Raw genomic sequence first — 17236 nt, forward strand, 5'->3', positions numbered from 1 at the left:
GTTACTCTTGCAATAGCAGTGCAAATCAACTTCAAAAGCTCTCGTTTCCACACCTGGGTAAGGCGCACGAGCCCAACTATGTGCGTTGTATACGTGGGCTTTTTGGATCAGCTTTCTCTGTGTAAGTTGCACGGTAACCCCATTTTCCTTGGTAGCATTATTATCGATCCGACGACCGAGTCGTGGAAGGATTGTACCCTCTAAACGATTGGAGCACTATTTATAACATATCTTAAGCTTATGTCTAGGATTGGTCATTCGACGATAGCATCCAAGAGCCAATATCGGCGATTGATCTCCTGGAGCCACTTACCAGAGATACTCCAAAAAGGTATGAGCCAGCTTTGAGCGCAACCAGCTCCCATCTAATGCTGCTGATATCGAGAACATTCTCTTTTTTGGATAAGAAAGCTATGATGGCCCTGAATTATGACATGATTTAAACAAAATCCAGCGCTTCGAGCTTGTGGTCTCCAAGCTTGTAGGCCGGATGCGGAAATGGGCACTCTGCTTCTGTGTAAGATGCATTCCTAAAATGGCAGATACTAGAATGACATATGTCATAGCTGTTAGCACGGACGAACGAGGTGTATGTGGCGCGTTCCAAGTTGTTGTGTACCCATCAAACAAAGACTTGCAAGTTTTTTTAACCACAATGGCGTTAAACATTCTATGAAAAAGGATAACCGTTGTCATCTTATCGAGGGTCATCGAACAGGTGTGGCTCATGCCGAAACACTCCGCGTCACCCCACCTCTTTCGAAGAAGCGGTGGGTGTCGCAATTTGAGAGATTGTGTGTCACTGTCTCCAGAAAATATCTCGTGGAGACAGTATAGAGCAGCTTCGAGTGCGATTCTCAAACATAAGTCTGTGACAACAGACAACAGTAAGTCGCGAGTAGAAGGGTCGACAAAAAGAGTGCTTTACGGTGTCTCGATGTAACGGTGGCGCCCAGCTACCGGATCAGTGGGACTCCATGGGCTAATAATAGTTTACCTCTGAATGCATTAACCAGTGTAGTCCTTGGGACGTAAGCCTTCCATCACCATCCCAGGCAGAAGCTCTCGTTCAGCTTAAAGAGTTCCTGTCACGGGAATTACCTCTCCGCGTACACATACGTTTCTGAGGAAGATTAGATAAACCGACACGCCTCACCGCGTGTTGCTCGCTTCCTGCAGGCCGTTGACTTACGTAGAGAGGAGGAAAGACGAGGTGATACATAATGTTATTGCAGCGAAGCTGCCGTAGTTCTTTGCTTAGAGAAAGCTAGCTAAGGTCATCGACCATACGTTATTTATAAGAATCAGTACAAATGCAGCGGATCGCAATCCTCTGCTTCCAAGAGTACTGAAGACTATAACCAAGGTAAGCAAACTCTTCCGTTCAAAATTGAAACTGTATTTGATTGTTTTAGTTGCGGCAGATCTAAAACCCTATGTTTTTTGTATTAATATAGTAATACCTAATTAATATAGTTAAGCCTAATTAATGTAGTAATATGCATTACTATTGGCAATCCTTCCACGTGGTGGCTTCTTGTTACGGTACAGCCACACTATTGTGTGATTACACCAACTTGTATAATCCACACCTATTTACGGTCACACCATCCTGTGCGACCCGCCCTTTCATATATGCGTACGTGTTACTCCGTTACAATTAAAGCCAGTAGTTTTCAAACCTCCCTATTATGATAAGTTCTTTTAATTCTGATTAAATGGAAGTGACAGGGGATATACCGCTATACATAGTCTACAGTTAATGTGATACACACAAGTTAGTGGTCTACACAACATATCTGGCACATTACACCATTTCCCACTCAAAGTGGGTTTACCCAAATTTTACAAATCGTTCTTCAGCTTTTCTTCCCCTCTCCGTATCACTATGTCTAACTCTCGCTACAGTTACAACCCACACGCTTGATCCGCATAAGATTTTGTCACAATCGAGCTTGGTTTCTATTCCAATACCACGTCATTCAGCGAATTCAAGCAATCGTGAGCTTGATCGTCACGACGACTTATACGAATGACGTGGTGGGTCCACCCGAAAGTTCGACAAACTCTTTAGCCGGATGGGTGCTCGACTGATGACGCGAGTCGCGTCTTTTTGCGCCATCGAGCCGATTACACGTGCTGGATGCAAACTACGAAGCCTCACGTATGTTCCATACGTCCAGCAATCCATTCTGGATTCCATCCCGACAATCGACATTCGAATCTGGGCATGGGTCCATTCGACCAAATTCGTCGACATCCACCGTTGGCAAAGGGCAAGATCCACTGCTGACTTGTTGAAGGTGCGTGATATGCGCTTTGATTTGCGCACTTGGCAGCGCAGACGAGGATTCTCGTATAGAAGCTCTGTCATTACTCGGCTTCACGATGAAAGGGACGGGGAAAGAGGAGTTAGGGGTAGCTTCCCTAAGCGGAGTTCGTCACCGGACCGCATCGAACACCCGAATGATAATGGCGCAGTCACCACGAAAAATTACGAATGCTCGCTCGATGAGTACCCCAGCAATTCACCAGGAGATCCATACAAACGTGGACGTTCCAATCCGGCACCACGTTCTCGACGTGGAAGTATCGATTCTTTTGTCGATTTCGAGGAGGATGGGGTGACTGGAGCGGCCGTCCCATCTGCTTCTTCTGTGGCTGGCCTACGGCCTTCGTCCGCCCCTGGAACTGTGTCTCACGAAGGTGAAGAAGCTTCTCTCGCTGATGAGCCAGCGGCTGATCGCGGTGACCGATCGCGTGTCGTCGACACGACAACGCGTGGAGGATAACTGACAGGTCCCTCACGAAATACGCAACTTCGCATGGCGTAATGGAAACTCACGTGTGGACGCAATCGATGATCAGATCTACCGATTGGAGCAGTCTCTGCTAGCTCTTACGCCTGTTGCAGCAACTTCTGCTGATGACGCAGGACATCCTGCCAATCGATCGCGCTCTGTTTCGGGCGTTCCCGATTATCTCTGTCATTCCGAGGGCAATGCTGAGGCGACGACGCCAATGGGCACGACCTCGTCTGTCTGCGTACTCCTTTGCTACGCACCCGTGTACACGACTCATGATGAATAACTCCAGGGCGTACTTGTACTTGCGTTTCACATGCGCATAAATTGATTGTATCAATTCAAGAGGCAACCATTTGCCGAGGTCCTTCCCCACTTATATTAAAAACACCACCCATCGCTTAAGCGGGTGTCGCAAGCCGTTCATGAGAATATTGCGTAAATCCAGTGAATGATTTGTTCATAGCAAAAACAACCAATGATAATAACGGGCTCTATTATGCGGATTTTTTTCGTATAGAAACTTCTCAACACATCTCCGATCACTCGGTTGGTAAGTTCTATTTGCCCATCCGGGTGTACCACGGTTGATATTTCCAAGCAGGTGTCAAGAAGTCGGATCAATTCTTTCCAGAAGCCACTCGTGAATCGTGTATCACGATCAGAGACGATGGCGTCTGGCAATCTGTGATTGTGAAAATTATGATCAATGAACAATTTAGCCAAACCTTTGGAATCAATGAAATCGCTACACGGAGCTGTGTACAGCTGGGTATCTCGTAATCTTTACGCGGAACGGCATTTGCGCGGGAATCGTCTACGCATTTAACGTGTTATAGGCGTGATCAATACACCATTTACCATTTGGTTTACTCACACCAAACGTCAGCGCGCTATGAGGAGGCTTGCTCTCCCTCCCTGACCCAGCAACTTGCTTTAAGCAAAACAATCATTGATGTATTCGTTTTGCCCACGCGATAGTGGTCACATTACATGCTTTGAACCAGGTTTACGATCAATTTTGTGTCGAACTTCACGTTCGAGTGGAAGCCCAGAGGGTGGCCTCGTAATAAGGACGTCATCTTATATTTCATAACAAGCGATAAATTAGGACCTGTTGATCCTCTGCGTGATTCCATACGCTGTCTAAATTCCACGAGAGCCGAATCATTCATAGCGGATGATGAGCGTAATTCCGCTAAGTCGACCCTCGAACGTAAAAACACAACCTCCGCAATGCCATCACATTTTAGGTCGTAGGAGGAATATGTGATCTGATCATCAGAGCACTGTCATCGAATAATATGGATTTCTATGATTGAGATTTCTTGTTGCTTGAAATAAATATTGCATCGTTATGCATGGAAGGATAGACTCCTTCACTACGGCGTTTCACGTGACGACTAGCCATGACTTGTTGCTCCCTAATGATGATTTGCAGTACAAGATAGTATAAGATGCGCATGATGCGCTGATGGCCGGTCATGTTGGCCGTAAGAAGATTAATCAATCTCTCAGTCCCCAATTTTGGTGGCCCCACATGAACAAGTTGGTGGAACGATACGTAAAGACATGCGATGTCTTTCAGCAAGAAAAGAGCGCAAGGCACCACCGGAAATTCTCTTTGTTCCTACTGACCGTTGGAAGTTAGTCTGTCTCGACTTTGTTTGGCTTTTCTTGAGAATACGAATGGCCACAATGGGGTGCTCGTCTCTATTGATAGACTCAGCAAGATGGTTGGCATCGTTTGGTTGGTCGTTGGATCTTGATGAAGGAGGAGGACATTTCTTTGAAGGCTGTTAGTACAGCGTCCGGTACCACATTTCGCGGACACATAGGTCGACAACTTTTGTTTCATCTTAAGAAATACAGTCGTATTTAGACTCCATCATGGGGTTGATGACAAGTGATACAGCAGGTTTTCTGTATAAGCTGCACCGAGGAAGCCGTGACTCTGCGAGTCCTCCTCCATTGATTGTCAGCGGATGTGTCCACCGAGCGCCACTTAGGAATCAATAACTACTTGGTTTTCTTGATATATAGTGAGAGCTGAGCTAATATCACATTTGAATTTAGAAAATCAGAAGTAAATACTACTATAATATAAATTCAAGTATTTCATGCTAGCAACTCACGTGTTCCACGGTTCTCTCATTAGCGGTGCTCCCTCACTCTTATTCGTACCAGTGATACCGCTTCATAATTCCACTATTGTGTTTTGTTAAAATATCTTGTGGCAATAGTGACAAGTACATGCATTTTTTTGCTGAACATTACTCCGTTGCACCGTCTGTCGAGTGTTATTTTACATATTTTCTAATATTGCGAAAAAATCTATATTCTATGATTCAATTTCTTTTTTACAAACAATGCTTCTTCGATAGTACATTCAAATCTAAGTATGCGCTGAGAAATCTTTGATAGTTCTTAAGAAAGACATTTAAATCTAAAAAAAATGAATGCCGATAAATTTTCAATTTGCAAGCGTCGTAGTTAAAATAGGACCAGCAAAACCCGCAGATTTACTTTACTATGCCTTTAACCTTGAGTATAATAAATTAGCCATCGGCACTCCTGTGCCAGCCATGTCGGACTCCCTTGATTGCAGATCCATCCATCACTGACCAAGCAGCGGGTTTTACCTTTGTTTTTAATATGGGCATCTCCTTCGACAACCTGGACCAAGATGGTGGCTTGAAGAAGCTGAATGGTTTCTTGACAAGCCGCAGTTACATTGAGGGATTCAAATTTAGCTCAGCGGATGCTGATTTATTTCACAAGTTTTTGTCTGTACCCGATGCTGCTAAGTACGCCAATGTCTACCGTTGGTATGTGCATGTAGCTGCCAGGTTGGGCCTGCGCGCCATTCTAGTGACCAAGAAGGTGACAGCTACCACAAAGGCTGCTGTTGCTTCCAGCAAGGTGGTCAAAGATGATGGAAACGATGATGACGACCTATTTGGCGACGACGATGAAGATGAAGACGACGAGGCTGCCAAGGCATTAGCTGCCAAGCGCGCTGAGGCCGCTAAGGCTGCCAAAAAGGAAAAAAAGAAGCCCGTGGAACGCTCTCAGGTTGTCATCGAAGTGAAGCCATGGGAGGCTGAGACGGATCTTGAGGAACTGGCCGTTAAGATCAAGGCCTTGCCAATTGAAGGTCTGTCGTGGGGTGAGGGTCACAAGTTGGTCCCTGTTGCTTTTGGTATCAAAAAGCTACTTGTGCAGTGCGTTATTGTGGATGAACTTGTGCTGCTCGATGACATTACGGAAGCGATTGAGGCTTTTGAAGATTACGTGCAATCGGTAGACATTGCGTCGATGAACAAGCTGTAAACGCGCAATCAAATTGTGATGTGACAAGGAACTTATTTTAGGGCTTGTTTTGCTGCAGCTAAGTTACGCAGCTTTTATGATTGGCTTCCTGCGCTACCAGTAGAAATATATAAAAGCAGAAATGCACGAAACATTTACCAGTTTCTTTTCTAGATGTAGAGCGTTCAAATTTGTTGTACATACCAACATGGTGTTCACTCGACCACGAAGACTTCTTTAAATTATTGCTTCTGATGCACCTACTCACTGTGGTGACTTGGATCAACAACAAGTGGCGACCCTGGATTTTACAGTACTTGAGCTACCATGTTGTGGCAATAAGAAACTTTTAGTTTAGCATACGTTTCCCGCAGCATACGAATTGAACTAGACGTCAACAGGGCACCAGACTTGGTAGTTCGCAGTTAGCAAGTTGACTCTCGATGAAAGTATCATGCTTTATCTGCAAATTTGCGCTGTTGTTACCAATATATTTTCTTGTCTACTGTCAAATTACGCGTTTTTGTGCGCGTTTTTGCTGAGTATCAATACAGTTATTTGTCATTGTAGCAAATTAAACGTTTACCAGGCATATACTTGGCTCAAACTGATTCCGACTTTGCTGGACCGCGATACCACAATTGACGCAGGTGCCAACGCTGCAACCTCATCTTTTCTTGCGGCTCCGCGCTCACATATCCAGTGCCTAATGCTCGAGCGACAGAAGAAAGCAAATCGCCAGAAGAAGGCGCGCTTTAATCTATTGCATTCAATGACCCAAGGTGCGTTTTATTTCCATTCTCAACGAAAAAACTATATATGTATGAATCACCTCTCTTTCCTAACTTCTTAAACAGAAGAGCGTCAAACATTTTTGAAGCGAGAAACTGCAGAGAAAGAGGAGCTCAAGCGACGACTGCAGCGAGCGTCCGCAGCGAACAGTTCAAGTCAACAGATCGCCATTGATTTGAGCTATGATAGTATTATGAACGATAAAGAAATTCGAAGCCTTGCTAACCAACTGAAGTTTTGCTATGGGGAGATTAAGAAGATGCCAGAGCCGTTTCAGTTGATCTTCTGTAATCCCAGCGAGAGATTGGAGCACTTGCTTGAACGATTCGGCGCCAAAAATTGGTGCATCCAGTGGCGACGTGATGCTCAAAGCGTTGCAGACCATTTCTTACTTGAGAACCTTGTGTATCTATCCCCAGATTCACCTAATGTGCTACGAAAATTGGATTCCTCAAAGATTTACGTGATCGGTGGCATTGTGGACAAGTCCCGTAAGAAAGTAAGTGCGAAATACAATTTGAATTCAGCTAAAAAAAGTTTTTCACGTGGACACCAACATTTTGCAGGGAGCTTCACTAAATGCAGCTGCAGATGCAGGAATTGTAACTGTGCGGCTTCCAATACAGGAATGTATCGTCGAAAGGCTGGATCACATTTTAAATGTGAACACAGTTGTTGACGTGTTGAGTAAATTTCAAGAGTTTAATGACTGGCCAAAGGCATTAGAGTTTGCGATACCACAGGTAATTTGAGCAAGTTTGCTTCATTGTAATTTGCGATATTTTAAAAATTTTGATGAATGTAGCGCAAGCGAAGTCGATTTGGCCGGAAGGCAATTCGGCGGCGACAAATGCAGCTGAAGCTACAGTCTGTATGTACAGGATCTAACACAAGCGATGATTTAATACGATGCACTGAGCATGACAAATGTGAACAGCACACAATATGCAACCAGTTGAGGTAGAGGATAGGGATTTTCCAATTTATGACATTTTTTCGTGTGCCAAATTACAATATCAGAAATGTGTAAGAAAACACAATAACTATCCCGATATTACGACTGGTTGCCCCAAATTAGAGCAAAAGAGTAATCTATAAAGCTCCAGTGGCTGCTTATCTAGAGGATTGCGAAAAATTTTCAGCTGCAGCTAGATGGAATATTAACATAAATGAAAAAGGTAATCCGGCAATTCGGCAACTTGTCGGTTGTTGCCAGATGGCGCACGCCAAAGTTTAACAATCGGAGAAAATTGTATTGTTTATGCCAGTTCTGACACTTGAGGAGCTTTGTAAATTGTGTCGATAAATCTTATTACAAAACTCTCAGTACCAGAAGAAAATGTGGCTTCTTTTGTTGCCGCGCAAATGTGGTCAAAAGGTATCAGCATAGTTGACAATAGATGTTTACAAATTAGGTTTCGTTCAGTTTTTTCACTATAAATATTGTCGACGACAGCGACGCCAGACTTATGAAAACGATCAAAATCGCTTGTTATGATATGGATGCTCGTACTGGGTACGAAGCGGTCGCATGTCAAGTTCTCATACATGTACCCTCTCGATATCTTTTGAATCCTTCCACCCCTATTATTTGCTCTTTGATATACGAAATTTCTCTAAGAGTTTTTAAAATGTAGCATGTAAGTTCACAATTTTGACCGCGGAAATGACGTGGACCACTCCTTCAAAGCGAAATTTTTTTTTGAACTTTAATAAGCATGGAGCACATTTCTGGGGTCATGTTCGCGATCTTCTTCTTCATCGGCGTTGGATCCTCGCTACCATGGAACGTATTCATTACAGCACAAGATTATTTTCAACATCGTTTAGAGGGAACTGCCTACGAAGACTCATTTTTAAACTGGTTCAGTATGGCCTTTAACGTCAGCACGCTGATGACAATGCTAGTCCGAACGATTGTCCTCGCTGAGCGCATGGCAAGCGCCATTCGAACTGTTTTCTTCTCGCTTATCGTCATTATGATCATCATGTTCATGCATTGTACCTGGACACGCACGCCCGAATTTCATGGTACGAACTTGTACTAATGAAGATCCAGTGAACCTACCTGACCTATATCTGTATTTCAGGCTATCCATTTTTTCACACAACCGTAGTGAGCATCTTACTGGTTGCTTGTGCGTCCACACTGATGCAGGAGGGTTTACTGCGCATTGTTTCGACCTTTCCACCTCAGTATACACAGGCTGTAGTTAGCGGACAGAGTTTCGCTGGGTTGGCGGTATCGCTGTCGAATTTTATCATTTTGTGGGCTGATGAGGCTTTTGCCCGGCGGTTTGACGCTTTGCACGCTAGCCCTGATTTGTGTGCTCTATTGTACTTCGTCCTCGTGTTCATAACGCTGGTTCTATGTCTATTGACGTTCGCAATTCTCACGCGGATGTCACTCTTTCGCTGCTATTCGAGTCCTGATTGTCAGGAAAAATATATCAACGATGTACCAAGTGAGACCGACACGATGGATTCCATCGACACTTCACCACGAATCCCCCTACTAGATAAAGAAAGTGGAGGATCAGAGCTTTCGAACAAGGTCGATGTGATGGAAGTCGCCTTTACGATCCGATTCTATGCTGCCGCTACTTTTTTCGTTTTTATCGTCACACTAGGCGTCTTTCCTGGCATAACGTCTGCGATCAAGTCAATGGAGCCGAAAAGGGATCTGTGGTCCAACAAACTCTTCACACCATTCACGCTCATTCTATTCAACATATCAGACTTTATAGCGCGTCTCTCTGCTTCATGGTGGCCACGACTGGGACAGAAAAATGTCTTCTTAGCCAGTATTGCTCGCATCATCTTCTTTCCCCTTTTAATGCTGTGCAACCTGCGAAATAAGTCAGACACAGTAATCACGACGGTAATTTTCCGTAGTGATGTGCTGGCGATGTTGTTTATAGCCGCATGTGCCTTCTCCAACGGGTTGCTGTGCACTCTCGCATTCATGGAATATCCAGATTTGTTTCGTAAGCCAGCCGAAAAGGAGATAGGTGGCAGCATTATCTTTTTCGTCTTGTCCATCGGCCTTACAGCAGGATCGATTATGTCTTTTGTGTTGAAAGCGATGTTGAAGCAATAAAATATCACGTAACCTAAAACAACGTACCCTTGACAAAAAAGGATAATATATTCTCTTTATACCCTAACGTCAAAGCATACGTTATACAAGACCATTCAGAAAGCTAATTATGCAGAAGGTAATTAAACTTAGTCTTTCTTATCATAGTTTTCGTTCAGAATATATTGCTACATATTATCAAACAGATATGTTGTGACTGTTTTAATGCTGAAAGCGTATAAAACGTAAGAAATAATATCAAGGCAATCTTTGCGCCAATAAGAAAGAAGGCTGTTGCCCACTCTTTGGTCTAATTCACCACATTTTTGCTATTCGTTATGCAACAATTCCGGCAATTTTCAAGTCCGCAAAGCTTACATTAAGAAGCCGAACCCGCCAGCGTACCGCATCAAGCTGTTTGCTCTGAACCAGGTACTAGCTCAGGCTCACTTCTGATGTTTTCTGCATCAGAAAAAAAGACCACAAATGAGATTCTAGACATTAAGGCGGTTCGTCAGCGAAATATCTTCGGTCGGTGAAGCTTTTTCATTGTAAAAGGTCATGACCATTCTCCCTTCCTACGTACGGCACAGTCATGATTGGTGTGTCGTACAAACCTTCTGCAACCTTTTCACAAGTGCTTTTTTGCGTTGAGAGTAGAGATCCGTCAGGATCCTCACGTCACTACTTCACTTTAGCTGTAAAAACCGCTCTGTCATTTGGTACGATGGCGGTGTGATCCATTGTTTAGTTCCAGCTTCTGAGTGTCCCACGGGGACGAGGACTTAAAGACTGTCACCTCGATCATTTATCTGACTTCTGTCTTGCCTCTTATGCGGAACTGAGAGAACTGTCGTGTGGTCGATCAATTACTATGGCGTCTGGATGCGCTACAACTCGCGTGGTGGTACTCACATCATGTACAAGAAATATCGTGACGTTCGTCGAGCAAATCTCCCGAAGCTTTTGGGCCGTCGCCACAATGATGCGTACTTCCATTGTCGCGGTGAAGCGTGCGAGACAACGTAACGTGCAGCAGTTTTACGACTCAGAACTCTCATTCCGCTAGACGGTGCGACTACCGCAACTTTTATTAAATGCACTGAAGATCATAGAAATTGTAAATATGACATTGTGAGTCTCTCGTTTATTTAAAATGTACATGATGATTGTGAATATTTATAAAACATTATGCCATCAAAGCTGGAGTACCTGCAGCGTTATTTGTCCGACACTTGTAGAGGTGTGTAGTGCAACACTTTGATCCCGGTTATACATGGAGCTAGGTTATTGCTCATCCACTTATATCACGTATCCGTTTGCAGGCACGGCTGACGGCGGAAGCAAGAAAAAGAAGAAAAGTAAAAAGTCGAGAACGGCCGAATCTCTCCAGCTGGGCTCACGCATGGTAGACGTAGACCATGCGTGGGAGCAGTCTGCGCCTTGTAGAGAAGAGATTGAGAAGAACTGGGAAATGGACGCTGCAGACGACGAGCTGCCATTGGTGGTGGCTACAGACAACGGAGAGCAGGTGGACCCGCAAGATTTGCCAGTTTTCGTGGATTCGGACAAGTATCTTGGTAAGATCCATGGGACAACTAACCATCAGAATATTAGCAATGATGAAGACCTATCTCCACCAAGAAAGAAGGCTTTCGGACGTATCGAGAGCAAGGATAACGCGAGCAGCGACGCTTCTCCCCGTCTAAGACACTATGAACCTGCGAGAACAGCGTCTAGCCAAAAAAGTATTACAAGTGCATCGGAGCCGCATAACGAAAAGCATACACATAGGCATGAGGGCGAGAAACAGGGTAGAGACGCTTCGTCTTCTAGGATATCTCGCCCATCTCGTGTGAAGTTGCCGAGAGCTGATGATGCATCACCGCCTCGAAAACCTCGACAAGATAGCAGTGAATCAATCAACTTTAAAAAGATACCTCATGACCATCCAATCCGATCAACTGGTCATCCTGATCACCATCATCATGTGGACTCTCTCGGGCGGGATATCCCGTCTCTTTCCAATAGAAATAAAAGACGTTCTCGTTCAACTTCTTTTGAAAACAAAAAAGACAGCAAACGCTGCACCAAAATTGAAAAAAAGAAACGTGGAACAGGTCGTGCTAGTCGTGATGCAAGTCCTACTAACCAGGAAAGTAAAGCACGTCAGCGTCGCAGTCGATCCCCGCGCTCTCGCCATCGTAATAGTCGGTCTCGGTCACCATCCACACGTCAGCTACATTTTTCAATGTCGTCGAAGCGAATCTCAGCGATCCCCCGTCACCGCTCTCGTATGAAAGATAGCAGGCGCGAATGTACTCGATGTGAGACGCAGAAGAATACGAGATCCGAGTGTAATCATGATGCTCGAAGTGGTCATACGGCAGCACAAATCTCTCCGTCCAGAGATCCTGAACTTAAATTGCGCGATTCTGCGACCCAACAGCTGGAGATGAACGATAAGCCTAAAAGGGCAAATGATGGAAAGAAGGCAGGCCTATTCACAGCCGCTGAATTTGAACGTCAACGCGAAGTCGCAGCAAAGCAGAAGGATGTCTTACGTGGTGTTGACTCATCGGAAATGGGCGCCAATGCTGAAACGGTGTATCGTGATAAGCGTGGCCGGAAGCTTGACATGCTCAATGAGCTGGTTCGTCAACAGGAAGTTTTGGATGGTAAACGCAAGCGTAAGGAGCGTGAAGAGTACGAATGGGGCACTGGTGAAGTACAGAAGCGAGAGCGCAAGTCGCAGCAGGAGTTGCTTGAAAAAATCAAGAAGGCACCATTTGCTCGGCATGAAGACGATGAAGAACTCGAGCGCATGCGACGGGAACGCGTACGTGCATTCGACCCTATGAATAGTAAGACGTTCCAAGATAATGTATTGGCGGATGGCTATAGAAAAAAAAAGAGGAGCAAGAAGGTCAAGAAATCAAGCATGGCAAAACCAAAGTATGCCGGTCCACTTGCCCCAATTAATCGCTTTGGAATTCAGCCAGGCTATCGTTGGGACGGTGTTGTGCGCGGTACAAATTGGGAGGAAAAAATAATGATGCGACAGAATGCCAATGCTGCCGTAAGCGAAGAGGCTTACAAATACGCTGTAGCAGACATGTAAAGTTCACGGACGCTCGAAGTATCTTGTTGTAGTTAAAAGAGACTTTCGCGCTCACATTACCAATCGAAAACACGTTGACAGCCGGGCTTGCAATTTTGCTCTGTGAAAGTACAAGGAAGGTATCCAAAATTTGCTTTATATGGACTAAGAGAACTAATGATGGCAAGAACCACTCACTTGGCAACCAAAGATGTAGGTAGCCACGAGTGATTGCTACTTCATCGTGCAAGCATACCGCTCAGGTCGAAGAGACAGACGCACCTTTACTGACTATTATGTTCGATCCTCTGGTAAAAAATTTCATGAATACGAGGCCCTGCTTCGCGTTGTTGATCCCCTTAGTTTAAAATGGTAGGTGACAATCAAAAACTCGTCATGTGATGGCGATAGCTGAAATAAGAAATCCTTGAGACACAGATTGTTTTGTTGAGATTATATAAGGAGCATTAACCTACTGCCCAACTGCAGGAGTTCATGCGTCACCATACTCCTCGTACAACGATATGACTCGCTCGACGTCCCGCTTGCAGCCAAGAAAAATTGACGAGCGCTGGTGAATATTCGTGGGAATAAGATCAAGGATCCGTTCTGTGCCAGTGGTCGACATGCCACCAGCTTGCTCCATAATGAACGACATGGGATTGCACTCGTAGAGCAAACGAAGTTTACCATCTTTGGCGTTTTTGCTGGCCGGGTACATGTAAATTCCACCGTATAAAATCGTACGGTGGATGTCAGACACCATACTACCGACGTAACGTGCCGCGTACGGATTTGGTCTGGTCTTGCACTCATCCACGAATGCCCTCGTGGCACGATCCCAACGGGCGTAATTGCCCTCATTGCACGAATATATTGTTTTAGGTTCTTCTGGAATGCGAATATCCTTCTGTGAGAGAATAAATGCTCCAATTGTCGGGTCCAGAGTAAAACAGTGCACGCCGCTGCCCCAAGTTAGCACCAGCTGCGTCGAGCTCCCATACATACAGTAACCAGCCGACACAAGTTTGCTACCCGGTTGCAAGATATCCTTGTAGCTACAATAGCAGAATACAAAGTTACTACAATTCTTCTCTGATACAATATCTCGATAAGTTCTTTCTCACCCTCCTTCAGACGTGGCATCCCGCTGGTATATCGCAAAGATAGTACCAGTTGATACGTTGCAGTCAATGTTGGACGAGCCATCGAGCGGGTCAAAAGCAATGCAATACTTTGTGCCAGTAGAATCACTCTGCACAATAATAGGCTTCTCCTCTTCTTCCGAAACCATGACCTCAATCTTGGACGAAAATTTAAGCGAGTTTATGAAAATCTCGTTGGCGAGCACATCAAGCTTCTTCACTTGGTCTCCGGTTGAGTTCTCTGAGCCGTCAAGACCGTAAAGACCCGTCAGACCCGCACGACGTACCGAACTGGCGATGACCTTACATGCCAGCTCAATGGACGTGAAGAGAACGCTAAGATCAGCATTGCCTTGTATCTCCTTCTCGGCCAAAATAAAACGAGAAAGGGTGATGGGGTTTGAGTGATCCACGCTATTGGCCATGGGTGAGGAGTGTGACCGTTAAGGAGGATTTGTTACTGAAGATGAGTTAAGCTACAGCGGCGTTGAAGCAGGATAAAGACGGAGTGACGGTGGGTGTGTCACGAAGAGGCGCACTCAAATTCTGAGCAATTTATGGATAACCCCCCTGTAGTCATAAACACATTTAATGACATTAGAACCATATTAGGCACCAACTCCAATTCTGAATTAGGCAGCGTAGGTATTACATAATTGCTAAGTAGTGTCTCTTGAATGTCTGGAAAGCGCAAACTCGATTGTGCTAGCACCTGAACCCAGTAATAATTGTGTACATTGTTAACCACGTTTATCGCTCAAGTGGCAGCTTACTTGCTGCAATGGATCGGACTTGGCACTGACAAAGCGTTGAATCAAAGAGTCGGCGGCAATAAACGCAAAATGTTTGGGTTCGTGCGCTTCAATCGAGTGACTGTACCGTACCTCCTCGTTTAGTTTGCTCTGCTATTTAAACGCACATACACTCGTAGTATGACTTGATTGTCTGACATGAGGCTAGAAACCCATACATGCAAAGAAACTCTCTTCATGAAGTCCCACGAGCTTCATAAATACCTATCCTTTAAATATTTATTATTATACAAGAGTGCAATGTGAACTGTCCAGTACTGATATTGTACAGCGGTAACCAGACAGTAAGGTTAAGATTTTAGGGTTACAGTATTCACCCCACCACCATCGCTCATTAAGACGTGAACCAAGATTCACACCTCATTGTTTCTAAAGATACTGCGCAAAAGCGAATGATCCATGAGCAACTACTGTGTTTGAAGTCTACCTTCACTCTTTTCACCGATCCGTGTCTGCTCCTCGGAGAATGTTTACACTGAATATCCCCTACCGTGCACCCGAAAAATGGCACAACGAGCCCCAGAAAAAAGCGCGTACCTCGCGACCGACGCTCTAAGAATTTCTTTTGCTGATAATGCCGAGGTTCTCTCTGACGGAATCGGTCGGTGTAATGCTTTGAGTCCTGATCAAACACCACCGTCCTCACTCGATGACACACGGTATAGCCATTCTCCACGGAGTAAACGTTCATTGCAAAAAGTCTTCGTTCTGTACATGTAGCGTACTCCGTGTCCGTCAGCAGATAATGTTATGAAACCCCCTTCTTAGCGCTCACGACGATGTCTAGCTTGTCATCAACGAGCTAAACCTGGCTCGCGGAGCCAGGCCTGCTCATTTGCTAGCGTAAAAGTAACGCCGTGGTGTCGGTTTCAAACAATTGAAGCTTCAGCCATACTGAGGTGAAGCCCTCGCGAACAAGAGCGAAAAAAGCGAAAAAAACATCAGAAAGTCTCTCCGTAAGAGTTTTTCAACCCATAGGTTATTATTTCTAGAGAGTATAGCCTGCGCTTAAAGCTGCAGATGTTGGGTAAACTCGCACCTCCATGACAAATTTACATTGCTGATGAGAGTGCAAAATCATGTAGAATCTGGATCGCGAATTAGGCAAGGAAAACACGCCTGCTTTGCCTGTCGTTAGGCCTTTGAATCCAGCGTCAGAGAAGTGAAGCCTGGCCAGAGCGTCAACTTGTTATTGACGTTTCGTAGCAAAAATCATGATGTGGATGTTGAGATGAAAACTCATCCTTTGCTGCTGCTTACAGCCCGCTCAATTTCATACGACATCCGTAACAGCTACCAGCCAAGATTTATACCCACCGCTAGGTTAGTTCCGTCTAACTAGCTGGAATGATGTTACTCTTCCTCTTCTCCAGAAGAGATAAAGGCCAAATTACACTTGTTCTAAAATAACATGACACCAAAACAATATTGCAAAAGGAATTATAGATTCTCATGATCTTTCACTTCACCAATACTGGTAACACTCCTGGTATATCCATTGGCCCACCAAACAATCACATTAGAGAGACCCTCTCTTCACTCGAAGAGCAGTGCCGGCGGAAGCTGGCTCTTCCGCGGCTAGCTCTCTTTTGCTTTGTTAGTTATGACAGCTCGTCAACTCTTTCGAACAGTTACGGGGTTTGTCCGAGGCTAGGATGAGCCAAATTTTGGATTGCTCCCCGATCCTCGCCATCGCACTGCCTGGTCAGGGCACTTCCAGAGGTTCAGAACCGCAACTCATCCATAAAAAAATGACTCAGCCTCCGGAAATGCCTCAATTTCGCTATCAATAGTCTGTACGATGTGATGGACTCTGATGCAACAAAGCAGCCTCATCACCTTGGCTTCATTAAACCTGAGTATTTTCGCATTATTCTTGGAATCTCCAGATTATGATGCAATTCGCTGCAATCTACAGGTCCAATGTTGTACGACCGGAACATAGTCTTGACGACTACGACACTGCACGTGTGTAAGTGAGCAATTGCATTCGTAAAACCCTTCGCCCCACACCATATCCATGTATGCTCTGCCTATCTCTGCCGTCACCGAGTTGCTTTGATTTGTCCTGGTTCTGATGGAGCAGGGAGTGGGGATACTGGACGACGCTAAGAGCGTTGTCCCACTAGCCTCATCGAGACCAAAAACCTCCGTGGAGAGGCAACGGCGACGCCAAATATTATATGCAAGAC

At 45.0% G+C, this 17236-nt stretch overlaps 6 protein-coding genes across 6 annotated transcripts; 4 read left to right on the top strand and 2 right to left on the bottom strand.

Moving 5' to 3' along the window:
• Positions 1 to 5459: 5459 nt before the first annotated feature.
• PHALS_04838 (ef-1 guanine nucleotide exchange domain-containing) lies at positions 5460 to 6137 on the top strand (the record flags this gene model as incomplete). Its single annotated transcript, XM_024718686.1, has 1 exon — positions 5460 to 6137. The coding sequence occupies one exon, from the start codon at positions 5460 to 5462 to the stop codon at positions 6135 to 6137; it is 678 nt and encodes a 225-aa protein (XP_024584060.1).
• A 688-nt stretch (positions 6138 to 6825) lies between these two features.
• PHALS_04839 (trna--methyltransferase) lies at positions 6826 to 7872 on the top strand (the record flags this gene model as incomplete). The annotated part of the gene is made up of 4 exons (XM_024718687.1): positions 6826 to 6898; positions 6974 to 7407; positions 7475 to 7651; positions 7714 to 7872. 4 exons carry the CDS (start codon positions 6826 to 6828, stop codon positions 7870 to 7872), a joined length of 843 nt encoding a protein of 280 aa, XP_024584061.1.
• Positions 7873 to 7881: 9 nt separating this feature from the next.
• On the bottom strand, positions 7882 to 8623 carry PHALS_15050 (uncharacterized protein). The gene has a single exon (XM_024718688.2). It carries the CDS (start codon positions 8456 to 8458, stop codon positions 8168 to 8170), a length of 291 nt encoding a protein of 96 aa, XP_024584062.1. The 5' UTR covers positions 8459 to 8623; the 3' UTR covers positions 7882 to 8167.
• Positions 8624 to 8626: 3 nt separating this feature from the next.
• Positions 8627 to 10008, top strand: PHALS_04840 (equilibrative nucleoside transporter 1; the record flags this gene model as incomplete). Its single annotated transcript, XM_024718689.1, has 2 exons — positions 8627 to 8939; positions 8999 to 10008. The coding sequence occupies 2 exons, from the start codon at positions 8627 to 8629 to the stop codon at positions 10006 to 10008; spliced, it is 1323 nt and encodes a 440-aa protein (XP_024584063.1).
• Positions 10009 to 11178: 1170 nt separating this feature from the next.
• Positions 11179 to 13108, top strand: PHALS_04841 (Uncharacterized conserved protein; the record flags this gene model as incomplete). Its single annotated transcript, XM_024718691.1, has 4 exons — positions 11179 to 11230; positions 11313 to 12826; positions 12892 to 12913; positions 12990 to 13108. The coding sequence occupies 4 exons, from the start codon at positions 11179 to 11181 to the stop codon at positions 13106 to 13108; spliced, it is 1707 nt and encodes a 568-aa protein (XP_024584064.1).
• A 472-nt stretch (positions 13109 to 13580) lies between these two features.
• Positions 13581 to 14657, bottom strand: PHALS_04842 (fructose--bisphosphatase; the record flags this gene model as incomplete). The annotated part of the gene is made up of 2 exons (XM_024718692.1): positions 13581 to 14145; positions 14215 to 14657. The coding sequence occupies 2 exons, from the start codon at positions 14655 to 14657 to the stop codon at positions 13581 to 13583; spliced, it is 1008 nt and encodes a 335-aa protein (XP_024584065.1).
• Positions 14658 to 17236: the final 2579 nt, after the last annotated feature.

This window comes from Plasmopara halstedii (assembly GCF_900000015.1).
Source record: "Plasmopara halstedii genome assembly, contig: Scaffold_2680, whole genome shotgun sequence".
Taxonomy (NCBI): domain Eukaryota; phylum Oomycota; class Peronosporomycetes; order Peronosporales; family Peronosporaceae; genus Plasmopara; species Plasmopara halstedii.

Coding starts and splice junctions, on each gene's coding strand:
- PHALS_15050 (XM_024718688.2), bottom strand. CDS start 8,458: ATGTATGAGAACTTGACATGCGACCGCTTCGTACCCAGTACGAGCATC.